The sequence below is a fragment of the Nelusetta ayraudi genome, unplaced genomic scaffold, assembly GCF_046127955.1.
Source record: "Nelusetta ayraudi isolate G7.1 ecotype Tasmania unplaced genomic scaffold, CSIRO-AGI_Nayr_v1 ptg000019l, whole genome shotgun sequence".
Classification (NCBI taxonomy): domain Eukaryota; kingdom Metazoa; phylum Chordata; class Actinopteri; order Tetraodontiformes; family Monacanthidae; genus Nelusetta; species Nelusetta ayraudi.
The window spans coordinates 9286326-9313622 of NW_027466069.1; the positions used below are offsets into that span (position 1 = coordinate 9286326).

At 44.3% G+C, this 27297-nt stretch overlaps 1 protein-coding gene across 1 annotated transcript in view; it reads right to left on the reverse strand.

Annotated features, from left to right (window-relative positions):
* Nucleotides 1-25822, reverse strand: part of LOC142888591 (prickle-like protein 2) — a 29721-nt gene extending 3899 nt beyond the window's left edge. Inside the window, exons 1-6 of the mRNA XM_076027044.1 lie at nt 25489-25822; nt 3381-3565; nt 1095-1208; nt 837-974; nt 547-750; nt 134-320 (exon numbers count right to left, since the gene is read on the reverse strand). Of these exons, the coding sequence (XP_075883159.1) occupies nt 134-320; nt 547-750; nt 837-974; nt 1095-1208; nt 3381-3512 (775 nt within the window). The 5' untranslated portion in view covers nt 3513-3565; nt 25489-25822. The remainder of the gene's footprint in view (nt 1-133; nt 321-546; nt 751-836; nt 975-1094; nt 1209-3380; nt 3566-25488) is intronic.
* Between the last annotated feature and the right edge of the window lie 1475 nt (nt 25823-27297).

Sequence of the window (27297 nt, forward strand, 5' to 3'; positions counted from 1 at the left end):
AGATAACGCCCACACTTACAGTAAGTGGCTTTTGGAGGATCCGTTATATGAATTCCAAGAAAAAAAAAACAAACATGTAACAGCATGTTGTTGTAACATAATGTTACATGTATTATGTGTTTTTCACATGTACCTATGTGTTCTCCACAGGCATCGCAGTACTCTGCATATAGTGACTCAAAGCAGTTGCAGCAGTGTGGTCTTCCATCCTTCATGATGTAGCGCTGTCCACCGAGGGTGGTCTCACATTCATAGCAACAGAAGTGCTTCATGTGCCAGTGTCGGCCCTCAGCCTCGGTGCATTCGTCCGCAAAAATGATCTGCAAGATCAAAACGGGCACAATGAGAATCAGCAGAACTTAGCAGTGCTTTCAGATGGAAAGAAAAGACTTCAATGAAATTGAAAGGGTGTAAGATAAGTAAACATCCCCAATGATTCTTCTAACAGCTTTTCTTTTAACACTTGTCTTAACCACATCTTGGTTTCCGAGCTGTGAATCATCTGAGCATTCTCCCACTCCAAGGTTTGTAAACCCAGATAGGCACCTCATCGCAGGCACAGCAGCGGGGTTTTAGTCTCTCTGCGTGGTGACGGCCACAGTAGATCTTGCCATCCTGGTAGAAGTAGATGAGATCGACCAGTAGCTCCTCACACATGCCACAGACAAAGCAATGAGGATGCCAACATTTTCCGTGACCAGCCCTTGCAGCAAAAACCACGATGTCTCCACCGTTGATCTGACCGCCGCACTGTCAGAGAGGAAGAGAAGCTGTTTGCCATATTTATCTTCTATTAAGAAAAAGAAAATAAGAATAAGTAAGGTAGTTGATTTTACCTTCTCACAGATGGCGCCATTGATGGTCAAAGGGAATGGACGGACGTTGCCTCTTCCTAAATTGTCCTTCTTCCTCTGGCCACTAAAGAGCTTCAGCTCCCTCTTCTCCTCCTCATTCAACATGTTACAATAACGCACCTGAACAACACAGTTGTATTATTCCACCAACGTCATAAAAACGTCAATCCTTTTTTATTTACACAGAGACATAAAAATAAAAATATCACACGTAGGCACGAAATTTGATGTGCTCTCTACCTCGTTGTCATGAGGTGGCAACTGGTGAAGCAGCTGTTTGAGGCGATATTTCTCCCCAGCACTGTTTATGTAAGGGACCTTTTCCTCTGGCAGGGAGTTATAATACTGATGTACCTGAAAAATTCAACATGAGAACAAAATATTGTAAAACCTTAATATATTCAAACGAAAGAAACTCCAGTGCACCGTGAGGATGGTTGACATCGCTCTCTGTGTTTGGCAAAACGTCTAAAGTTGTGATGACGTTATCTGTCCATTGAAGTGAACATGATGACTAGAGCCAATTTGTGTATTTTGTTGAGCTATATAGATAATACAATAATTGGGCAACTTTCAAATTAATTTATCATGGTCTTCAGGCTGGTGGACCTTGTTGTCACTTTGTCATCCATAGTGTCTGGAGTATTATGTACCCGCTTGCAGGTGCAACTTTGAGTTGAATTGGATGGAGCCTTTCTATATAGTATATAGGACAAGAAGCAATCTCTTCCCTCATTTTTATTTCCAAATAACACAGAATAGTCTCATGGATTGCAGAGATATTTTTTCTTCATGATCTAAATTATGATGGTAATGGGAGAGGAGGGTAGAGAGGAGGTGTATCAGTAAGTGCTGCCCCCACACATTCTCCTTAACCCGCCTGCGTCTTTAATGTCACTCTCCAGAGGGTGATGCAGAGCCCTGTGCCAATTTTGGATGGCAGACTTATTTGAGGTGAACAACTTTTCCCTTTCAACGATTGGGGTGTAAAACGGAGTGGAAACAGGTAATGGACCACACAAATATCCACATTAGGAGAATTTGCTGTAATTCAACCATTTCACTGAGCCAATTGAGACACAAATTCACCCTAGACCCTAGATGGAAAACGAGACCTCCGTGAACAATAGTTTGTGAATTGATGATTTCAATCCAAGTCAGATTAATGACACTGTGTCAGGAGAAACTGTAATGGCAGGGTTAGAAAGAATTTGTGCATTAAAAAAGCAACAGGCAGCCACAATTGCCTGCACCCCCTGTTGGACGAGAGAGGCTGCAGCCTCTTTCAGCATCCTGTCAAGATGGCTGACTGGAGAAAATGACTGTTATCAGCCCAGCCTGTCATCTGTTAACAGAGCACTAGGAGGCCTGTTGCATTAGATTGCTGCCCTTTCTAAATAAAGACATTTTGTCTTTAGTCAGCACTGACAAAAGTGAGCGATTCATCACAAAGAACGGCCCTCCTCTGGATGTGCACAACTGATTACATTAAGCTGGCCATGTGTGCAATTAGAAGGCATTTAAACGGCAAATGAGTCCAGACAGGGAATCGTAAAATGCAGATGCACAAACACAATGCAACACATTTTTAATTAGATTCATCCAAACATTCACTGAATGAAATTACTTTTATTCCTTTGGGTATACTAAGGATACACTAAAATAAGACTACGCTTTGGCTTGACATGCTAAGGTGAGAAGAAAATACAAATATATATTGGTAGCAAATCAAGAATTTGTTGTTGTACCTTTAAATGAACTCACGTGATACCTTATGTTACAACCAGTTAAAAAGGAAAACAATAATGGCAATATGAAGACTCATTCTAAGATAAAATAGATTATATATATAAGATTATCAAAATTATTTTTCCTTCAGCTCAATATCTGCAGACGTTTACATTTTTAATTAAAAAAAATAGAGTATGATATACTTGTAACTGCAAAGAGATACGGATATGAAATATGCCATCTTTTAATCATTGACTTAATATAATAACTATTCTGCAATCCACAAACGCTCAGCTAAAAAAACTGATCAGAAAATAATCAGTTAAGATTGTGGTTCTATTTCATGATCATGGTTATCATTCTGTCTGTGTGTCAACCTGCAACCTGCAATGTCAGCTTTTGCCTCTTGGCAGCAGAAAATGTCTTTCCAATTATTCTTGTGTGAGAAGTCTGACAGTTAAATCTCAGTGATTTGCAACGTCATCACATGCCCTTCCCTTACTCTTCCAGTCAACCTAATGAGATTAAAACGCCACGAAGGTGACTTTAAAACAATAATGATCCTTTGTCTTGTTTTCAAACCAGTGATTTTTCTAGCCAAACATTAATCGGAAGAATCCAGTGATAACTTAACATCCAAGTAATTGAATTTTTCACTCTGATGTAGGTCCATTCGATACAGTCTGGCTTTGCTTGACAAAAATAACCATCAACTAATGAAGCGCCCAGGGGTGATGGGAATGGGTTTGCATCTTCAACAAATGTGCGATGACTGTTTAGCTTGCGTGTCTGTACCTGTTCAGGGCTGAGACCCGGGGGAACCCAGACGTATTCCTCCAGTGCACAACCAGAGTCATCATCGGAGGTTGAGTTTCTCTGGAAGTCGTACATCAGCTTGGTGATGGTCTTTTCCATCTCCAGAGACATGGCTGTCACAACATGCTCCACTACACAGGCCGCTTCAGTGGACACAGGTACTCCTGTGAAAGGTGGCGTGGGGAGTGAAGAAGGAGACAGGAAAGAATGACTACTAAGAATAGTAACGAACAGCCTTCTTTATTCTGTATCCCCTTCAGACGTACCATCTCACTTTCAAGGGGCTAATGTTCTTTTAGCAGTATTCACAAGCTAAACGAAGGACATGCAGACTGAAATACAAGTAAATGTATTAAAGGCCCAAATATAGCAGTGTCTAATGTACAAGAGCATACTGAGCCATTTTAATGCCTCTATATCAGCTCTGAAAATAGGCTGAAACAAAACCTATAGCAGATCCACATTTTGGGCTAATGTAGGAACCCGGTGGCACAATATTGCTGCTTTCTTACAAGAGGACCCACTGAATTAAATCTAAATGATTGTTATTACAAATGAAAGCACAACCCTTAGCACAACTGCTATTATTTTTTGTGACTTTTAACGAAAACACACGTTTACATTTTTCGTTTTTATTATTATTATTATTATTATTATTATTATTATTATTATTATTATTATTATTATTATTATTATTATTATTTATTTATTTAATTTATTTATTTTTCTCTTTACGACAATGTCCTTTTTTGAAATATCACACACGGGGGCAATTATGCATAAAGCTTTTCCACAGCGTTCATTCGACGAAAAAGAGTAGGTGTTTCCAAAGACACAATCAGGTTAAACGGGTTAAAAGGAGACCGGAAGCTCCTTTTGTGATGAACTGACTATGCCGCAATAAATCATGGTTTCATTTATTAAAAGTTGCACTTGCGTTTAACTGTTTATCTGCTCAACAATGTTGAACTAATGGAAATTCGTTAGCCAATTAGGTTCGCCAACGTACATGAACGACCGGTAGTTGAAAAAAAAAAAAAAAAAAAAAAAAGGAGAGAGAAAAAACAACAACCGTGTGGCGCCAAATGCCGCTTGCTAAAGTTGTCAGCTGTCACAATTAATTACGGAGCGGTTAAACGCGACGGACTCCCGTTGTGTTAGCCGTGGTCAGCCTGCTAGAAAGTAAACAATGACGGAGGAAGCGAGACGAACGAAGGCTTCGGATATTTCGGGGTAATGGACGTTGCAATGGACTGGATGGTTTTGTTTCCGAGCCTTCTAACTTGATATCCTCTGGATGAAGACGTCACTCGTGAGCTGGCTTCATTTTCCTTTCCTTTCATGTTGACCTGCGATGTCGCACACGCTGGTTGTTTGTTGTTGCTCGCGTGCGTCAGCTTGTGCTAGTTGAGATTGCTTCACATTGACTTTTTGAAGACTGTTGTTAATTATCATGCAGGTGATGGATGAATTGATTGTGTTAAATGAGGCTGTTGTGTTGCTGCTGCTGCTCCCGTTGTAGTGTGTTTGAAGTCAGCTGGGTTTAGTTTGCTTTAAAAATGCATTTCATTCAGAATGTAATGTTTGAGAAGCTTTTGTGCAAAAATGCACATGCATTTTAACTTGTGAATAAGCCAGTGGAACACTTCCGTGGTCAGAGTATCTATTGTTGTGACCTTTTAAGCCCTTCTAGAGCCTCAACATGTTTAGCTGCCTCTCGTATTAGCGAGATCATTTAAAAAGTTATATTATGTACGCTATGAAGGGCAATTGCACATACCCACATAGTCTCATGACATTCAAATCCCACTTCTTCCAAATTGGCCAAATATGCAGCTCTGCATATTCACAGGATATTAACTGACTTTATGAGGTTTTACCCAGGCACAGTGGAGCTTTAGGCTTAATGTTAATGTCAGAATCCTCACATGCATCTCACTGCTGGTATGCTAAGGTTTAATATTATAAGTCATGAATAATATTCACAATATGCAACAATATTTCAGAATATTCCTTCATTTTTACACAAATCTGTATTTGACAGCAGTGTCTAGCATATATTGAGCAGTGTCTTGACTAGCAAACAATTAGTCTTCCAAATGTACTTACAGTAGATCTCTAGGGTCAAATGTACCTTTTTTTTCAGTCTCACAGCAGTGAATGGCAGTGTTGCTTCAGGCTAGGGATGATAAAAAGACAACCTCTATATGCACTAACCTCTCAACTTCTAGTATGGATTTGAGAGCCATTCCATTTTCTTTTTTGAGAGGCAACGGCTGCAAATGTTATTGACACATCAATAATTAATCGCAGGCTCTCAGCTACTGCCTCTGCCACTGAAGTATAACAATTAAATGCAACACACGTCTCTGCCTATTTTATTTTTCCTCAAAAAAAGAACTGAGTGATACACTTTCAATGCCATAGTAAATTCTCCAATCATTTTTTTGTTTTCAAATGAAAAAGGTGAACATGCTTTGACTTTTGTGATCCTCAAGTGCTTGTGTTCGAACACGAGACTGGTCTTCGGAGAAATTTTAACGGCAAACAACAGCGTTAGCAGTGTTAGCAGCGTTTAGCGGAGAGGCCACGTAGCAGCAGACATTTTCACAGTCTGAGTATTGTTTATCTCTCTGAGATGGTGCAGCTGACTTCTTTATGAGGTGAGATCACAAGTAGACTGTGTAACCTTGAGCCTCTGGCTTGGCCCGAGGCTGTTCTTTATTAGTGTATGGGAGGACAGTGAGAGGTGGCCTGTTGGGAAACCTGCAGCCCATTACACCCATCACATATTAGTGTCAGTGAAACTGATCAGAGAGCTGTAGAGGTGTGAACAGGTCCACGCTCCTGGATCACCGAGCTACGAAATATTAATGTTCTTCTGTCTGCTCAGGGGCAAGGCGGGTTTTTTTTGTAGGTCCTGAAACAGTTGTCCGAAAATATACATGTAGTGTTTAAGTAATATTAAAATGATAATGGAATCTGAAATATCCATAATCCTGTGTTTTTGCCTACTGCTCAGTCTACTTCCTCTCTGCATTTATTGCCCCTTCTTGGACAGAAAGTCGCAGAGACCAAAACGTCCTCTTGACTTCTTTACATATGGAGACACAGTGCACAGCATGTCGGGAATCACTGCAGTCGTTGCTTTTCTGCTCGACTGTGATGTTACAGAGTTAACAAATAAAGTCAGTCAGTCAGTCAGTCAGTCAGTCGCTGAATCGCATCGCTTCACTATCAGTAAAAAGCCCTTGTGAAGCGCTTGTCATTCATCTTGCACACTTCATCTGAGCTGAGGAACGAAGGTGTCACCGTGTTCACCAGCGCTTGATTAATGCTCCCTTCACACTCTTGGTGGAGATGTACTCTCTGCGTCGCTTTGTCGAACAAAGACACAGCTTTGGTGTCAGATGTTTTAAATGCAATGAGTGGAACTTGCACCCTAACTTCTCGTACAGAAGGCTGCTGATGAGTGTGTGACTTTTTGACGTAATGCACCATCGCCAGGCCAAGTAGTTAGTCACTCACAGCACCCCTCTGTTCCAGCCATGAGGAGAGTTAAAGCTGTGAACTTCCGCTTCCCTTGAAAGACATACTTCTAAGCAGTTCATGGCTCAGAAAGAATGGTAAATGAATCCAAAAGGACACACAGCACAGTTCAGCACGCTCTCCTTGGTCAAAGTGAGATATTTCTATTCACAGCCACATCGCATGCCGTGCTAGATTTGTTGGTGTCAAGCTGCACTCTGAAAGCTTGTCTTGACTCTTGTCTGTTAGAGTCAAATAGACAGAGGAAAAAGGGGATCATTCTATGTGATGCAACAGTGTTTGCTATCAAGTGTAAATACTCATTTTTCTTTTTGCTATAGCTGACAGTGAATTATTGGACAGATTTCCTTTCAAGCAACGATACTGAATGCGATGATGGTGTCACTGATTATTATTTGAAAACGCTACATTGAAGGATACATTCAATATTTTCTTCAATGCTGCCTAATTGACAGGTTCTGGCCTGCAAGTGTGCAAAGTTCCAGTTAGCCTTGTGCCTATAATACAGATTTCTCAAAGCAATCAGTGAAATCACCAAAAGGAAAATGCCAGGAGGTAAGAAAAAAACCCCTCAGCGATTCCACTTTAGTCTGTCGTATAAAGTCGGGAGTTCCTCCAAAAATGTGTCCTCGACGTGCCTCTGTTTTTGTTCTCTCATTTGACCTTTCCACCGCTGAGACGTTGCAATTAGCACCAATGACTTCAGAGACATTTTCCAGGTGCTAGGTGTCAATGAATGGCTTAAAAAAAAAAGCCCAGCCGTTTCTTTCAGAAAGGCAGCGCGATTATATCGCAAGAAGAATATGCGAGAGGGAATGATTACCTCTCTCTGTTGGGTCGTACTGTAGGCAACAACCGTTTGAAAAAGATTTGAAACTATGCTGGAATATCATCGGCAAAAAACTCAGTGCTTGCACAGACAATAGTTTAATATTAGTACATTTCCATCCGTAATGTAAACGATGACTCAAGCGGCTCATTTTTTTCCGACACATGAATGAAAAGAGGCCATTTGATGTGAGAGCCGGAGTGAGAGAGAGGCTTTGGCCCAGTTAGGTGTGTGAACGGTGTGCCCCGGTTTTCAAGCTCGTTCTTAACTCGTCCTCTAGGTCATTCTGGCCGTGCCCGTGACTGTTGTTGCTTGGTACCGTAATATTTGGATGAAACTGGGAACCGCATATTATTAGAGGGAAATCTTCTAATGAGATCTGCACAAAGCCTCATGCCAGGTAATATTTCCCTTCAAGTCTTGGCAGCTTCAAAGGAGAAGTTCTAGGTTTACAGAGCTCAGGTCATCAACCTGGGATCTGTGCCCACCTGGTGCCCCTCCGACATTCACCACCAAACATTCAGCGGGGAAATTTAGAAAAAAAATCAACCGCATATAAGCACATGATGTGACATCTTGTAACTATTCTGGCTGAGAAGAATGACTAATGTGGAGGAACACATCCTCACTGAACCTCAGCGAGGCAGCAGTCAGCCAAGTGTAGGACAGTCAGAATCACGGCAAGTTGCTGTGGCAACCGGAACAAGTGCAAAGTCTTGAACAACACTAATTTGCTAAAGCATCTCAAGGAAAGGTATGTTTCATTGGGTGAACACCAGGGAGCAGGGAGAGACCTGTAACGTGTATTTTTGACTTTGTGAGGAAAGGTGCTCTTTTTCTTACCTCTACCTACACTCCCGCACGGTTATATAATGGACACGCATCAAAGGAATGTCAGGTTTTACTGATTATAAGGCACAACAGAGTCTATATATAGTTTTTTTTCCCCCCTCCCCCAACAGCTGCCTTTTCTGTTGCCAGATCCAATTAGCAGTGTCTTAATTTACACATTAATTAGCTGAGATTTATCAACATCTCTGAAGAGGGACGATCGTGGATAATTGGGTAATTTTAAGAACAAAGAAAAGAGCCTCGGCGTCGACAGTCCAAACAGCTCCGATTTCATCAAGAAGAAAATATCCTCAGTGTTTGGAATTAGAGAGGGAGGAAAAAAAAAAAAACCCCTGCAAGGAATAATAGATAGAGGGCCGTAGATGCAGCGTTAAGAGCAGCGCTTTTTCCTTTTTCACGTGTCATGCCTCACCCGCCTCTCTCCTTCCTGCTCCCATCCTCATGTGCCTCTGACGGGGCTCTGTGTGGGTGTGCATGAGAGAAAGGAGGAGAGGGAGGGATGGAGAGAGAAAAAGCTCTTATTTATGTAAAAGCCGACATGAGAGGAGGTTTTTCGGTGGTAGAACGGAGCTTGACCGAGGCTCTATTGAAGCTGCGGCGTGAAAGCAGAAGCCCGTCAAAATTAACGTCAGCCGCCTTGTGACAGCAAAAAAATAAAAATGATGCAAAGCTGACTTCTAATCTCCTTACATACCATCACAAACACGTCTTGGGTAATTAAAATATGTTTGGTGGAAACGTCCCTGCTTCATTTGAAGACCCCCCCCACCCCCCCACCCCCGAGCCTAATAATTTTCCTTAAAAACAACAGCAGCACAAAGATAACGCAGACATAAGACTCTTTCTACCAGTGAAATGAAGTCATTTTTTCAGTTGTTTGTGCTTTAATCTAATTTTTTATTTATTTTTTTGAATAGAGTTCACTCTCTTTCAGGCACACTTTCTCTCTCTCTCTCTCTCTCTCTCTCTCTCTCTCTCTCTCTCACACACACTCTCAATCATCTCAACGGGGTCTTTCTTGTCAGCTAATTTCTGAGCCGTATGTAAGCAATTATTACACGTAAAACAAACAACGTGCAAACTTGGTTCAGCACAGAACCTAATCACTCGTTCACCCTCTGAATTGTTCAGGTCCCCCCCCCCCTCCTCTCAGCCCGCTATGTTGCTTTTTCATTCTGTGCATGACACAGCAACAACAGTAACAACAAAAAAGACTACCGCAGTTTGAGCCCTGGCTGGAACACCACCCACTCCCCTTTGCCAGTCTCCCACCTCATAACTTCCAATAGCGTCATTTGTTCAAATGCTCCGAGGACATTTACATCTTTACGCATTATGTGTGTCTGTGCGCGTTTGCTATTATACACCGGGGGTTAAAGAAGTGTTGGATTGGTTTGCCCCCTACCGCCCTGCAGAACATCAAACAGCTGCACAACATGCCCCTGGGACACTGGAGGAATTGTTAAAGACACACAGTGCTACAAAAATATGAGGTGGATGGAAAAAAAAAATTAAAATAAACGCATGCAAATGTCTTTACTGCACATGCTTCAAGAAAAGCTGAAAAGATGTCATTGAATGTGGATGTGGCATATTGTGTAATGGATTGGTCTGTGGATTCCGTTTGTCCTCTGACCCTATTTATTTTCTGTCAGATAGCCCATCTTGCCATCATCGGTTATACTGTACAGTGCAGATGATTTTCATCTTATTCCGGTCTTTTTGTTGAAAAAGACTGGAATCTGTTTCTTTGCTGCCATTCCAACCCAAGTGATGGACATTTGCGGGTCGCACCTTTTATGTAACTAATATTTCAGTCTCTCTTTGGCCACCGGATTATTTATATCTCCCTTTGAAAAGGCCTTACACTGTCGGTGTTCTGAAGCGGAACAAAAGGACGGAGAATGTTTGTTTGATTCTTAGGTAAACAAAGGAGGAAACGCTAAACGGTTTTTGATGTCCATCTTATCAGCTGATATTGGATTTCAATAAGCACGCTCCCAGAACTGCACTAAAACCAATTTGCCGGCTCAACTTGGTCCTCACTTACATAATTGACTTATATAATCAATTTCTGCTGGGTGGCAAATGGGTCACATTCTTTGTGATTCTTTTGACCTTATGCCGGTTTCGCTCATGTAAATTGGCTCGCAAATGGCTGGTGCCTGATAAAATGCGGCGAGATATCCTTGAACACTGCGATGTGAACACGTTTCACAGATGTACAGTACGTGGGAATGCTTGGCGGGGAGTGCTCTGACTGTAACCTACTTCTCCAAAATGGCTTGTGCGAGAGCTTCCCCGTCGTCCTAAAAGTTAACCCTTAGCTTGGTTTTCCTCCTTACGGCACCCGTATTAATAATACAGGAGTGTGCGGGCAGGCATACGCACGTCACATACTCGAGCGTCAAGCCCCTCTAGCCCCGCTTCCCAATGATGAAGGAAATTATTCTACGCAGCGGGGAAGTGTGTGACGGCGCACAGCAATCTTCCATGCAGTATAATGGCACTGGAGCTGGTCACCATGGAGTCAAGCCTGAATAAATAGAGCAACTCGTGCCCCGCTCGCTGATATGCACCTTTTCTAAATTAAAAGCAACAGCAGGACCACTGAGCGAGTGACTTGACAGGCAATGTTATTCATTTATCCCGAGACAAAAGGCAGCTGAAGACGATGCACTTTGTGTGCGAGTGTTTGAGTAGGTTGCAGCGAGGAACCGATGCCTGAAATGGCGCTGAGACGTGACATGACGAGCAGTTTACAGGCAAATTCAGTGTCCTGCCTTGTTAAATGTTTATTTTTATTATTTTTTTTCAATGAATGCTAAAATAGGAGAAACGTTGTATATAATAATGTATTAAAGTCAGTTCTAATCAGGGCTATGTCTAGCAGTTAGATTAGCACTTTTCTTGCTGACTGTTATATTTAAATTTGAACAAAAATATCCCTTTGTTGTCAGCCCTGAATGTCTGTCATTACGTCATCATACTCGCAGTTATGTAAGCCCTCGTTTTAATACGAAACAGTTCTGTTGCAGTGCCAATCAGCTGATAATCCAGTTACGAGGATTAAATTCTTAATGCAGCTTATTTGGATCAGGACTAACAAGAAATTAATTGAACGGGGTTGACCCTATAGGAATAGAACTCTGCAGTTCAGCTGGCGGAACAGACTCAAAAAAAGAAAATGGGAAGAAGCCGTCGCTCTGAGTGGGAGACAATCCTCGGTGATATAATTGGGAACATAACGTTATAGCTTAGCTCAAATGGCTGTCAATAGATGGAAGGACAATTATTATAATTGTGCAATAAGCGTGGTTCCCCTCTGACCCCCCCTCCACCTCCCCGAGTGCAGACTCGTAAACAAAACATGCCTTAATCAAATGATTTGACGCGCATGCCAGTTGCCGCAGATGTCACTGATGTACTAATTGCTGGAGGTGTGTCTCTGGAATCCAAAAAGCTCGCTTACTTACAGCCGCACAGAAATCTCACGAGGACCTGAAACGCTGCAATTACGGGGCGACACATTTCTGCCTCGGCTCCCACTGTGTGTGGGATGGCCTGAAATAGAATTGCAGGGTTTCAACAGGCGAATCGCACTCGACACCGCCGCACAAGCACCATCCTGCGTCTCGGCGAAAGAGAAACAGATCTACTGCATGTGTGTGTGTGTGTGTGTGGGGGGGAAGAAGTCCCTTCTCTGCTGTTGCGGTTCTGGCGAGTGTTCTGGAGCGGAAGACGCGATCAGGTTCGATGACGGGCAGATTCCAAGAGGCGCTGAGCCTCCTTTAAGGATTGACCGAGTCTGAAATGGCCGCACAAATGCGCGCAAACGCAAGATGAGTTTTCTGATCGAGCTCCTGATGCGTAAGGGGTGCAGCTGGTGGGGCGGCAGCGCAGTCTGCTGCTGCTGCTGCTGCTGCTGCTGCTGCTGCTGCTGCTGCTGCTGCTGACTCTCATACGCGAGATTATTTCCTTTGTGAGGTTCCATTTACATCATTTTCTCATGGGTTTAGTCTTTATTACAGGGACAAGCAGCTTCCCACAGAGCCGCGGTGCTGAGAGGGGTTACGCGTGTGCTATAATTGTGCGGGCGAGTATTTGTCTGCATGTGCGCGTGTTAAGGTGCCTCTGTGAGTAAGGAACACGGGAGAGCCTGTTGCTATGCATTTTTACATGTCCTCCCACTGGTCTGTTTGCACGAAACATCGCAGCGGAGCAGAGTCAAGCCTATGGGTGAGCAGTTTATCTGTAATGCATCAACAATTTAGCAGTAAAAGCCTCGGCGCCGGCCATAAGATCCCCGAGTCGTCTTCCCGCCGAGGGGGGAAAAAAGGGGCTTGAACCGCTTAAATGATTTGCTGTTTGTGCAGAGTGCACCATTACTTGAAGGGATTCCAGGTTTAGAGCGATGGGGACGTCCGCCGTCTTCAGTCAAGGCCCTGCTTTTATATCAGTGGAGAGGAGTCATGCTATATGGGTTTTTATATAACTTTGGTGTTACACAATTGGTAAAAGCCAGCTGCACAAGTAAGTGATGTGTGGGTTTTGTGAAAAGAAACTGCACAAAATACTATCGCCTTACCAGACTGCGTAGAGAAATTCTTCTGGATAAAGATACGCAATTATAGATAACGTTATATTTCATATTAAAAAAAAACAACCTTTATATTAAATTTAGATTTGACTTTGTTTATGACATTAATTTTATTGAAACTTTTGTTCAGTTTGGGTTTCATTAATATCGTTCTATTATTCTACGCCAATTATTTATATTTGACAGAGCGACAGAAATAAAATATCATCAAATTGTCATCTGCGGCCAAAACAAACCAGTGCAGGGGCCCCATCCTTCCCTTTCACCTCACCGTTCCCTCACTTCTCTCCTCTTGCTTTATGTCCTCAGCTGCCTCTGCTGTGGCAAACTGAAAAGCAGGTCAAATCTTGAGGGACCATCACCATTTTGTGGGCAGTATGAAGTATCGAAGCAAGAGAGGGGTAGACGATGTCCCGTTTGGTAGTGTTCGGTGTTTTTCTTAGAAATTACAAATTAGGCTAACACTATAGCATGCTGTGCTATCAGTACGGTTATAAAGTGGCGTCTGTTCGCAGTCTATTACTGTCGGCAGGGTCGACGATGTATATTAGCATTTAGGGTGAAACACTGAAAATTTCTCATCACTGCAACTTGCGCAGTATACTATGGCAGAGAACTAGCGGAGTACTAATGATGCATGTACAGCATACGAACAGTTCATGTTTGTACAGGAAGGAAAGGAAACTTATTGAGGGGTGTTCAGAAGCTCTCTGTTCAAGCTGGTTTGTTATAAAACTATCAGCTTGCCTTCTGCTGTAACATTTTGAATGTCTTTTTCTCAGCGTCTGCATATCGAACTCACTCATTCGCTCTCCTCTAGGTTTTATTCTCTTTGAGAAAAGCGAAAGGAAAGGCACTATAATTTGGAATGCATGAATTTATCTTGTTTGCCATCCCAACATTCAACACGCTTATGTCACATTTTCCCAATAGCACGCAGTCATAATTTGCATCCATTACCATGAAAGCCTTACCCAGTCAGTGAACCAAAAGCTGGAAAACTCATTCAGAGGGCACACGATGTCACTCTCTACTCTTAATGTCATTACGCCTCTGGTTATTTGCAGGGCAAAATTAGTTTTTCCAAAATCTAGTAAACCGAATTTTGTCATGTTGTGTTTAATTGCTTCACCACAATGTTATCACACCAACAGAATACCTACGGTAGTGTTTCCATGAAAAACGAGATGGCTGCAAAAAAAAAAAAATGCCACATCATTCCAAGCAACTCATTCGTTTTGTGTATTTCAATATCGACGCCAAGCTCGATCAGATCTTCAAACGCAAGGTGCAAACATGGTGCGAGACTGCGGAACAGCTACATGATGTTAGGGGGAACTCTGTTTATCAATCAGCACACTCAGCTGTTGTTCATTTTGGGAAGTGTACTGGCAAACCCCACAGTAGGCCACACTCATGGGCACCATCCAGAACAAATGATGGCAAACAACAGTAGCCACACTCCTAATGTGATGAATTAGTGCCAAGCAAAGGGTGTCATTATTCTTCTCTGACACCAGTGACATATAACAACTCTGCTCTGACGTGGCGGCACTGTATGACTAACACGCAAACACAATGCCACTAATCTCACTTATTATTTGCTTATTATTTGCTGGCAGCACATTGGCTGCAAACATTTCTTGGCTGCAAACATTCCATGACGAGATAGCATCAATTGCTAGATGAGACGTGCGATGCAAAATGGAGCTTCTCTCTCGCACTTACTTTCTTTCAAAGTGTTTTTTTTTTTTTTTTTGCTGAACGTAGTTGAGTTTAAGCGCCACTGATGTTGTGTACGCATCGTTACGCAGCAAGCTAAAAGAATGGACAAAAAAAAAAAGAATGGCAAAACCCAAACAACAACAAAAACCCAAACAAAAACATGAAAAGGCTCCGTGTGTACGAACAAAAGGGGATAATTATGGGAAATCAGAAAGGAGTCAACACTGACAACATTTTTTTTTTTTTCCCCCCAACTGAAGCTTTTGGTTTAAATATGAGGAGCCTAGTGCTGGCTGCAAAGCTGGGTTCCAACCCAAATTCAAAAGAACAGAGCCACTGCAGGGAATGAATCATCTGACACCCTCTGTCATTGTTGTAGCCTTTTTTTTTTCTTTTTTTTTTTCTTTTTGACAACAAGTGCTTTTGAACAGTAATGCAAACAAAGTGACTCACAACATAGCTGCTTCAGAGCGAACAAAGAAAAATCAGTTGTCCTCAAAAGTACAAAAGACACAGACAACGAGATGGGGACAAATCAGTCAGATCTCGGCTTAGTGAGTTAAAACCAAACAAAATTTGCAAAGTAAATAAATCTGTGTGTGTTTCTGTTTGTTTTTAAATCAATAATAATCTTTTTATTTTTAATTTCAAAAATAACCAGGTTGCAACCTGGTTTAAAATACCACCGTTTTCTCTGACGGCCTTTTGTTTATATATTCTCCGACCAAAGCTGTCGCACAAAATATGCATGCGAAATGATGAAATGCATAAATAACCCTATACACGGACCGTATCAGTCGAAACTTGAAGTCAAAATCAATTGGGTCACAGCGTGACGGTTTCTGAGCAGCTTCAGTCTTGACCTGATTACTGCCATTGACAAACGTGAGGCTGTAGTTTGGATGCTGCACGGTGGAAAAGCCGGGCAGTGAATCGCTTGCGCCCGGGAATATTTCATCGGCGCATATTTTACTTGCCCTTTGTGCCGAATTCAAAAAACCCTCCGCCGTTCACCGGACGACTGTTGATTTCCATTCGAATGCGCTCATTTTGGCCCGCTGAGCGAGCTGAGACGCCGGCTCGCACCAGGCGCGGCAACGGCAACTCGCAGTGCGTCTCTGTGTGTGTGTGGATGTACGGAGCAGCCGAGATGAACACGGGTTGCGCCACCCTTACCCCGATAAAGGGCATTTTTTTCTCCCCGACGCCGCAGTGACACGTGAAGTGTGACTTGAGTTCCCTTTAGGCCGCTAAGTCGAGCCCCGCGTCCATCTCCAGCCACATCAGCTGTTCATAAAGTGGCCCCGCGCCAGCTGACTGATAAGAGGATTCTTTCCAGAGAGCCACCGCTGCTTGTTTTTGTGCCGGCCCCATCCGCGTCCTTTATCCCCCTGGCTATCTGATGCGTCGCACCGAATCGATTTAATTTCTGTTGCATCGACGCCTGCGGGGCTCCGTCCAGGTTTTATGTCACCGGCGCTTTTCCTGCCTTACGCATTCCACGCGGGGAGACGGAAGGGTGCGGGAGCGAGGCTCGGGAGGAGGCGAAGGGGCTCCACAGCAGAGCAGCGCTTGCAATTATACCTCGGCTGTTTTACTGGAAATGAAGGAAGCTGACTGAGACCATTTTTTTCTTTTTCTTCGTCTTGAGTAACGGCAGTAGCACCAGCAAAAAAAAAAAAAAATTTAAAAATGGAAAATCGGGGAGGAATTTAAATGGATTAAAGGGGTAAAGACTGAGGTGAGAAACCTTTAAGGGAAGTCTCTCGTCGTCACTAAAACAGAAATTCTGCTTCAGTCAGCGTGGAAGTTGCCAGCATTTGCACTTAATTGCAGCTCTACAGTTGTCAATCTTCTCGGGCGATAGACCATATGAGGTCCAACAGATATTATGGCTCCACTCAGTGCATAGATACTCTTCATCTTGTGCCACACTTTAATTCTGGTCTCGTATAGTTGGAAGGTATTTATCCATTTTTATTCAGGACTTCGAAGCAACGTTTTGTGGGATATGGGCCGAGACACGGTTTACTTTTCCCTTTGCCGTTTTGATCCCGGCAACTCAAAATTTAAATCCGGAATTTTTTTTTCCGATGGCCAAACAATTCCATCCATCCTTTTTTTGAAACCCACTTATTCCTGAGCTCGGGGTCGCGGGGGTACTGCTGGAGCCTCTGCCAACTGTCATTGGGCGAAGGCACCCTCGATAAGTCGGCAGTTCAGATATAGACAAACAACCATTCGCACTCACATACACACTAACAAAACAATTTAGAGTTTCCAATTCACATTTCCTCTCCATTTTACACATTTAATTTAGGACTGTGTGCAGATCAGGGGGGGTAAAAGTGCCATCTTTAACATATCAATTTGCCTCTTTGATACTGAAACTCCCTTAATAGTCCTGTGATAAACTTGACATTCAGAATACCTCCCACTGCTCTCTTGAAGGTCCCCAGCCAGATAAGGGAGCAGGTATCAGGTGCCACCATCAAAGAACAACAGAAAATACTCAGACATTCTGGGACACGGAGTGCCTGTAAACAAACCATCCCTGGGCTGGAGAATACAATTAGAATACCATGTAAAAAAAAAAAAAAGATAGTTTCCCAATAACGCCATCCTGTGAACCCTGTGGGAAAAAAAATATGATTGAAAATAAAATGAATACATAGAACTGACAAATGAGTCATAAGTCAATCTTGCTCGGTTTTTGCACCTTTTGAAGCAAATCTTCAAAAAAATCATCAATTCTTAGACTGTGATGACACACTCGCGCATTAACTCAACAAGGGCAATCATCAGCCACAGTTTTCTTTTTTTTTTTTTTTAAATAAATGACTGATTTCCCTTCCAGTGTTCCACTTTAGACAGCCAGTGCCGTCTCAGCCGGGCGTCATTAGAGGATTTGACAAAATAAGTAATGCACCACAATAAGAACGAGCTGACGTTTCAGTAGAGCCGTCAGATGAGACGTATCGTCATATTCGCCCGCACCCGCTCTCTGGGAACCATTACGTGTGTCCACAGCAGCAGCACGGTGGGCTGAGGTCAAAGGAGCGTGCACCCGAGCTTGAATCATCTCTGCTTTTAGAAGCACTACTGAAGATTCCTCACATAAGGTGTAACTGTTAGATGATTGATTGAAGATGTTACGTTGAAAAACCCAACCTTCCAACGCCACAACAGTGTTCCCCTCTGCGTGTATGGAAAAGCTTTCACATGTCCATGGAGTAGAATTCAGCAAAGATTCTGACTTTGAATTCTAACTCGACCTCACGGCCTTGGAATTTAAAGTATTAATGCGATTCGTCTGGTTGGCCGCAGTGGCACAAACACACAATTAGGTGGTGTAATTACCTGGAAAATTGTGAGATTTTGTACATTTGAATACACAATATTTTGAAGCACAGCGCTGCTTAGATTTTAAAAAAAAAAACAATAATTAAATGTGTTTTTCTCTTTCTTTGGGCCTGTAAAAAATCTATTAAAACGTTGTTTTTTTTTAAAATCATGAATTCAACAAGACATCACTTAAGACTCTATTGGCCATTTCCTGTTTGTGACTAAAGTCTTACCAGTCTTTCTTTCAATGCAACAATGAAACAAACGAGCTAGCAAACACGTCCCCCCACAAATAAACATTATTGAGAATAGAGAATATTTATATTCAGAGGATTCATAAAGGGAGGAGAATATGTTTCTATTCTTGCCCTGCAGGAAACCCTGGAGGAACAGCTGAGCACAGCGGTGTGCGAGCACTGTCGGTGAGCTCCAGGCTGAGACAAGTAGATTAACAGCTGATCTTATTCTCCTCCAGGAGGGGGTTGATAGAAGGCCGGCGCTGCAACAAAGCGGCGCGATGCAAATCTGTCAGTTAGCGGGTTTTCGGCGTGCGCGCTTCTCCTCAGGTCCGACTGCAAAAATCAGGGCCCGCGTCACGTTTTCACTTTGTCAAAGCTGGTTTTGAGGGACACAACTCGCATGAAAACAACCCCCCCCCCCACACACACACACCCCCTTCAGGGCCTCGCGGGAGTTAGAGATTAAAATGGATTAAGCAGGCATTGTTGACGGCAGCACCTCAAGGGTGTTGTCTTAATTTCTCCATTTACACAAATCACAAAAGTCATGTTGGAGAATTTCAAATGGAATTAATTATGAATAGCGATACTCCTAATTTCTAGCATAGTGAGACCGTCATAAGGGGATATGCTCCACTGAATGTCACAGAAAAGGGGGGGGGGGGGGGGGGGAAATCAATTTTGCTTGAAATATTTTTGTATTTTTTTTGCACTGCCAGTATGCACGTCTCTATCCCTTCTTCCAAGCGTCGTCTGCAGCAAAAAGCAGCGTGTTAGCATTTTGATCGGAACCATGTGTGCATGCTGACACAGCTTTCGATTCAAGCCGCTGCTGCGCCCCAATGCAGTTTCACAGTGCAGCTATTTGCCTGTTAACCCTTCATCAGGGAGCCACTCTGTTTTTTTACCAACAGACCCCCTGAGGTGGGCGCCGACGGGCTAACTTAGTCCCCCGGTCGAATAAATATCCCACTGCTTGCAGTCGGAGAGTTCATGCTTCCATAATTAGATGAAAGGCATTGTCAGGCCAACATGTACTCCAGTCACCAGACAGAGTTTTGCAAACGCTGCATCAGCTCATGGAAAACCACCTTAAAAACAATGTCGTTCAAAAGATGTTTAGACTACTTGGTGTTCACTCTGTAAATCTAGGTGACGCGTCTTTGACATCAAGACGCAGATCAAGACGCTGCTTCTAATGTGGAATGTTGTCCTATTTAGCTACTTCTGATCTGGAACGTTGTCCTATTTGGCGAGTACACGTTGTGCTCGTCATTCCTTCGTTTGCCACATGGGAGGGGCGGTAAGATCTGACAGTAAAGGAACAAGTGTTATGAAACTGGGGGTTTAAAGAACCTGGGCTCTCTGTGTGCTTTCATGATCCTCATTATGACATATTAAAAAAAGGTGTGCAGTGGTAAATATGTACAGTGAATGTGAAGTTTTTACCGTGGCTTTCAAGGATCAACTTATTGCGATTCAAGCCTGTTGCACACAAATAGGTGGCACCCTACTTGTGTGTGCGTGGGGATTTTATTCAGCTGGGAAAATGTCCTCCGCCATGATGCCATTAGTATGAGGATGGAGTCGCTAGTAACCTCAGGGTTGGGAAGCACAGCAGACTCTCCTGGACTCAACTTCACTTCCACTGCATCCATCCGTCCGTCAGTAAAGCCGAAGCAGCCTCAAAGAGACCTCCGCCGTCAGCGGCGCATTTACATCCTGTCACTCCTCCTGTCAGTCTCAGTCTCGACAAATGCACAGGGCAGCAGACTCTGCTTGTCTCCGTTGCTTGTTTATTTGCCGCAAATACGCCCTCTCGGAGAAGAAAGTCCCCAATGTGTTTATTAAAATTGTATATAACTCGATATCGATCTACACTTTAAGCCACTCAGCGCTCCGTGGTGGTGCTGCCTGGGAAAATGAGAATCGCAGCGGCGAAAAGAAAATAATACATGAAGCCAAATGAAGAAACAAACGCCTGGAGCGCTATCAATCTCCGTTTTAGCGTGTTTGCTCGATCCAACTCCTTTCTTATATTGTCCAACAAAAGTGTGAAAGGCCCAGTTGAAAATAGAAGCCTCCCAGCTGTCGACAGAACTGACCAATGACAGTGCGGGAGGAACAGATGGCAAGGAGAGCGAGTCCAGATGGGGATTTTTGGCCACGATGTTCAGGTTAGTGACGCCAACCTGAGTGCCGGGGAATCTTCAAAGAACCCAAGTGATTGGGGATGTTGGCGTTCATGTAACTGACTACGACGCCCCTCTCGGCACGTTCCCAGAAGTTTGCTGTGATCGTATCCCAGCAGGCCGCGCGCTATAATAAGCTTTCATCAGAAATGTAATAAACGCTGTATTCTAGCTGATTAAGAAGGTCAGTGTGGTATTTGGGAGAGCATCACAGGAAGTCAAATTCAAGGACGCGCTTAAAGCTTGATCGTGGTCACGTGGTGAGATCTCACCCCACATTGAAAGTAAATCCAATGCAACGAAAGCTGAATTGGCAGTCAGCAATTATCAACGGGTCTTTTGCAAACGTCATCAATATTAAAAGATGAATGTGAATTCTTTCAGCGAGAGTCTCTTTTGTCCTTGAAGCAGGAGAAAAACTCCTTATATTTTGTTTGAAACATGTGATTATCTCTGAGGAGTCTAGCAAAGTCGAGTAGTGACTTGTGTCTACAGCCATTCTGACACTCGCCCTCAGTTGCACGATTGGTGCAGTTTTGCAGTCCTAAGCTCGATTGTCCTTCTTCCCAGTTGAGGTGAATCCAGGCTGGTTTAAACCAAGGGTAGCGCTTCCTGCAGTGCACCTCTTAGATTAATTCTTTCTCTGACAGTTTTATTTTGGCCCTTGTGACTCGCACACAGACGTTCTCCTGCTCCTGTCGGCGTTGTAGCATCATTAGTTTCAGAGGTGCCTCGCCGTCGGAAGGAAAACATCTTCATACTTTGCCTCATCGAATTTTGTTAATCGGCAGATGGGAAAATTCAATTGTTTGACAAATGACGAGAGGTGACGGATGCATCAGTGTCTTGCGCCTTAAGTTATTGTCTTTAATGTACATGCATGTACAGAAAAAGACAAAACAAAAAACAACAACAAACAAAACATTTTGTGTTAATATTCTCCGTAGCAACTTAACTAACTTTGGTCTGCTCTTAATGCCGGTTTCTAAAGCTCCTGTGCTATACATTTTTCATCCTGGACTCTAATGGAGCGGTGCTATTCAATTAATTATCCCCCAAACGCTCGCTCTCCTGTAAACAGCAGATTTAGCCCCCTGTCTTCCGGCTGAAATTGGTGTTTTGTTGCCGCCTTCAACATGCTTTTGAAGAAGAAAAAAATAAAGGGGTGCTCTCAGTGGACAGGATAAACACCTGGTGAGGAGGAGTTTTTTTTTTTTTTTAATGGCTGTTTCTGTTTTAATTCGACCATTAAAAATACCCAACTTTTAAAGTTACTTTTCGGGGGCGTCGCATTTCTTTATTTATTGTATCATTTCCAGTTTGAGGGACTTACCTTGGTGGATGCTAAATGACAAAGAAGACAAGTTTGCATCTTTAACACGAGGGTGCATCGTCGCACCTCATGTATGTGCGACCTCACATTTCACCAGGAAATATTGAACATAATGAAAATGTACATGTTCTACCTGAGGTACTGTAGTGGTTGGGTTATTTTCCAATTAAGAGGATGGAACACTGACGGTTTACTTCCATGCTGTAAATCCTGTTTTGTGGAAGAAAAAAAACTGTAGTGCAGGAAGTTGTTGTTCCCCTCTCTTAGATTTTAATTTATATGCTTTTCTTCAGTTTAGCTCTTTTACTCATTTACAGTATATTTTTTTATGAGTCTCTGGCTGCATCACCTCTGAGTAAATTGGCCAACGCTGCAGGTCTTTGTTCTTGCATTTTTAAAAAAAACCAAACAAACAAGCTATACACCCTAAAACACATAAAACGTTTTTACAAATTTAATGTGCCTATAGCAAGCTGTCATTGGTATTGATTAGTTTTGCCTGAACATGCTTTTTTTCCTTCCAGGTGAATTGTCAAGTCGCATAAAAGGGCAAGTTCTTGTGAGAACTAATTTGTGAACGACGCTGTGCCACAGGGAGACTCGCTCTCCGCCGTCAATAATGTGTACGATACGATGAAAAAACATTCCAAAAAAAAAAACAAAATGCTGCTTCTCAGAAAGCGCAACAAATTCGACAGAGCCGGTCTTCACCGTCGCCTCCTCAGTGAATATGAATTCCCATTTTAATTTAATCAGGCACAACAGGATGAGCTCTTGGGGTCCTGCTCAGAATTGACTGTGGTGCAACACAGGTTTTCATTTCCTTTTTTTGCGGAAGGCTTTTCTAAAAGCAGCTGTTGTGAACGACTGTACAAAACTATCACCATGGCAGCCGGAACCGTCCTTAAAATGCCGCAAAGATGCAGAAAACGGGAGCTAAACAAAAAAGCTTTTTGTGGCCGACGCATCTGTAATTACGCATGCAAATCTTTTTAATTTGCCACTCGCCATTTGAGTGGGAGGTCGCTTGCAGTGGAGTTTAGAAGGGGGCAATTTCTCCTACTTTTTCTTTTTTTTTTTTTCTTCCCCTCAGCCCCTCTGTTTATTTCCCACCTCGGATGCCATCACTGACACTCAGCTTTTTCGACCTTACATAAGAGAAAGGTCAAAGCATATCTATTATTAAACAACTTGGTCATGGCATACTTCATTATTAATCACCTCGGTGCGGTCTCTAAAGGCGCGCAGTGTGATGTTTCTCTGGGTTTATGTGTGTTTATGCAACAACAACAAAAAAAAAGTGCCTGTGGTCTTGAAATCAACACTTAATTAGTCCAGCAGTCCAAAGGCTGACACTCATTTCATAGATGTCACATTTGTCAGCAAGCGTTGCATAGATTTTGCTGCGATTGTGCTGAAACCCCTCACCCCCCCCCACCAAAAAAAAAAACAACCCTCAAAAGTGAACGACGACACTAGTCTTAATTGCGCCGCACGTCACTGAAAGAGCCAAACAAACAAACCCCAAAAAGAAGCCTTTTGTGTGCCGGATGAGGCCGTGACGGAGCCACCTGATCCGTCAGCGTATCAGGGCCATAAAAGCAGCGCAGAGGCAGAAATGTACTGTGAAAGCGCCGCATGGGGCACAGCAGCGAGAGCTCTGAGACACCCGCCCACCCTTCCTGAATCAGCCGTTTCTGTGGCGACCAGCGCGGAGGGGGGTGGAGGGAGGTGTTCGCTGGAAGTGAAGGGAGACAAACAGTTGAGACCCGCCGGGGGGAAACGGACAGATGGACGGCCGGATATATTGAGGGATTGGCCGATAAAGGGCCGAGGCAAAGGGTCAATGGGGAGCCGGGGAGCCGGGCTCCTCGGCGTCGCCCGGGCTTTGACAGATTGACGGTCAGCGGCCGTCAACAACAGCAGCATCCACAGTGAGAGACAAACACTGAGGGGATTTTTTTTTTTTTTTTTTTTTCCTCCTTCCTCCGCCGTTCGTGGCAGCAGCATAGATCACAGTCACGGCTCAGGGGGTTTTAAAGCATCCACACGCTGACAATGTCCCTCTGTGAAATCTCATTCAGCCATGTGGTGCCATTCAAAGCCACCTATTTCTTTGTCCCCCCCCCCCCCCCCCCCCCCTGTCCGTAAATCAAAGTGGGTTAAAGTAAGCCACGGGAGATTAGGACTCACTCTACAGGCCAACTTCAAAAAGAGCCGAAAGGCAATTGAGAAAGTTGCTGGAAACAGCCCCCGATGGGCTTTTGGTGTTTTAACATTTGTTTTTTTGTTGCCATTCGAGGCGAAGCACAATTCCCAGTGCGTGTGCGGCGGCGCAACTAGTGTGTTGCAAATCAACATGGAGGTGCTGGATTCTTAAAGTGCTTTGAGTAAGATGGCAGATGGGAGGACGGTTCGATTCACAGCGACGAGAAACAATGTTTGCTTTGAGTTATCGAATAGAAATTAAAATAATAATAAAAAAAAAAAGAAACCCGTGATGAATAATATTGCGTCGTTTTTGAAATTGTCCCTTTATTTACATCTCCTGGGACGACTCCGGCTCGTGCCAAACGCAATTCTTTTTTCTCGCAACCCCCGTTTTCGCAAGTCGGCGTCGTGACGCCGACGGATCAGACTTTGAGCCGAGGAAACGTTGTAACCATCTTGCGACGATTACTTCCCGTCGGTGCCGCGACATCTCGGGGGTTGATGCGGCGGCTCTCCCCTGCGCAGTTGAGACAAAAGGCTCCCGCTCTAAGCTGAGCGACGGCAGCGCAAATCCGGAATGTAAACACGGCACAGACTCTTTCGACAGTTGTCCCCGAGATTGTGTCCACAGCCGTGAAGACCACGACAATATGTCCAGCATCAACAGCAGAATCAAGAAGTCATCCTGCCCCCCTCCCCCCCCCCCACCCTCTCCACTCCCCCCCTCACCCCTCCACCCCACCCCTCTGTTTCTAAACAAGACTGAGGTAACAGTTGCAGCACTGAAACGCTTCCCACTCCACCCACTTTCTCTCCTCTTCGCCGACACATGGATTCACACACGGGGCGACGCAATCCCGCCGTTCCTGCTCCTAAATCGGAGACAACGCCTCCCCCGGGGTGCCGGGGGGGTCTCTCTCTCACCCGTCACTCAAGCACTCAAACGAGCCGTTTCGCAAACGGACACGCACACGCACAAAAAAAGTGTCACATTCCCCAAGCGCACACAACTTGTGACGGAGACACCTGTTTTTCGGTTGTTGTTTTTTTTTTTGTTTTTTTTCACCTGTTAGACGCAAAAAACACAAAATTGTGTCGGAAAACAGCAAAAGAAGGCAAGCGGTCGCATCCAAGTGTAACGGGTGTCGCACAGAGCAGGAGGTGGAAGGTGGAGGGGGGGAGGGGGGGGGGATTGAAGGTGTCGAGACTCACCTGTTTTGTCGTGGCTGGACTGGCGGTCCGGGGCGTCTTGAGCAGCAGGAGGAGTAGGAGGAGGAGGTGGAGGAGGTGCGCAGGAGCTGGACTGACCCGCTCACACTGGCCGCATACCAGCAGACAGACACGGTGGCCGACGCGCTCCTCTCTCCTCCGATTTTCCCCGAGACAAAACAGCAGCAGCTCTGCCTCTGCTGCCTCTCCGTCCCCGCCTTTCACACGCACTGTAGCGATGGCAGCAGCAGCAGCAGCGGCGGCGGCGGCAGCAGCGGAGGGGAGGCTGAGGGCTGCAGACTCTGATCTCGCTCTCTCCTTCTCTCTCCCTCTCTCTCTCTCCCTCTCTCTCTCTCCCTCACTCTCTCACCCTCTCTCTCACTCTCTGCGTGGCTGCGTGCGTGTACGTGTGTGTGCGTGTGCGTGTGTGTGTGTGCCCAGTCCCTCAAATCTGGCTGGAGGCAACCATGGCTGCAGCGGAAAAAAAAGAAAAGAAAAAGAAAACATGAAAAAGTGCGTAGAGAGGAATTGAGCTCCCTTCGACAAGTATTTAAGGCGTGTGTGTGTGTGTGTGTGTGTGTGTGTGTGTGTGTGTGTGTGTGTGTGTGTGTGTGTGTGTGTGTGTGTGTGTGTGTGTGTGTGTGTGTACGCTCTGACAACAACAATGCACATGGGCGTACGAGCCGTGGGAGACGTCCACAGCCTCCCGCCCACCACAGCAGCCCCCCCCACACCCCCCACACCCCTCCAACCCACCGGTCCTCACCGCCAACCAACCCGCCCACCTGCCTGACGCCAGCCTGTCAACATGAGTCATCGGACGTCAGCCAATCGCACGCCGTCACGCGCACCCGCTGATTAGAATTTTTCAGTATTTATGCGCGCATGTTTTGGGAACGCAGCAGCAGCAGCAGCAGCAGCAGCAGCAGCAGCAGCAGCAACCCAAAAAAGACAAAATCAAGCAGGGTTGTTCTTGCGCCCGGACGAGAGGCGGTAAAACGTAACGCCACGTAAGAACGCCCGAGCGACGGCCTCCAAGCCCGGAGTCCCCGTCCGATGAGAACCGTCGGGTTTTTTTTTTTCCCGTCGTAACATTTGGTGTAAATGTGCTGCATTGCGTCACTTCACGCGGCGTGACTCACTTTTGCAACGTGATTCATTCTGTCGGAGCTGTAGCACACATGTAAAAAAAAAAAAGAAATGAAAAGAACAAGAAAGATAGAAAAAGAATAAGGGCTGAGGTAATGTTCCTGCGAGAATTGAGGTCAATTACTAAAATAAGGCCCCCAACGCGTAGTTTCGCCACTCGGCAGCGCAATTTGTAACAATGTTCCAATCTGGTCGTTTTTGAGTGGCCCCTCCGTGTGGTGAGGGAGGAGGAGTTGTTTTCCATTATTTTGTTTCGGAAGTTCAATTTTTAGCTTTGTGCTCCTGCTCTGCGGAGTCAGTGTTTGGTCACCGGCGGTGGGAGTGTGGATGAGTGAGTGTTCGACGAAAAGGGAAAATAAAGGTTAAAGGGAGCTAAGGCATAAACCATACATCGCAAAGAATTGCCTGTCGGTCTCGCTGCTCTGCTCGTCCACCACTGGCCCAGAGTTTTCAAACTAGCGAACCCCCCCCTTAACTTTTGGCTGAAATGAGGATTTAAGGCAAGACAATGTTGATGCTCTGTTCAAGTCACCAAGAAACTGCTGAGTTGGTTCATCGTTACCACGGCAGCGTTCGTGAGGTGTTATCTCTCAAAAATGTTTTAATTATGCCGCCCAGATGGAAAGAGCGAGAGTCAACACAATGTCTGGCCTCCAAAATGCG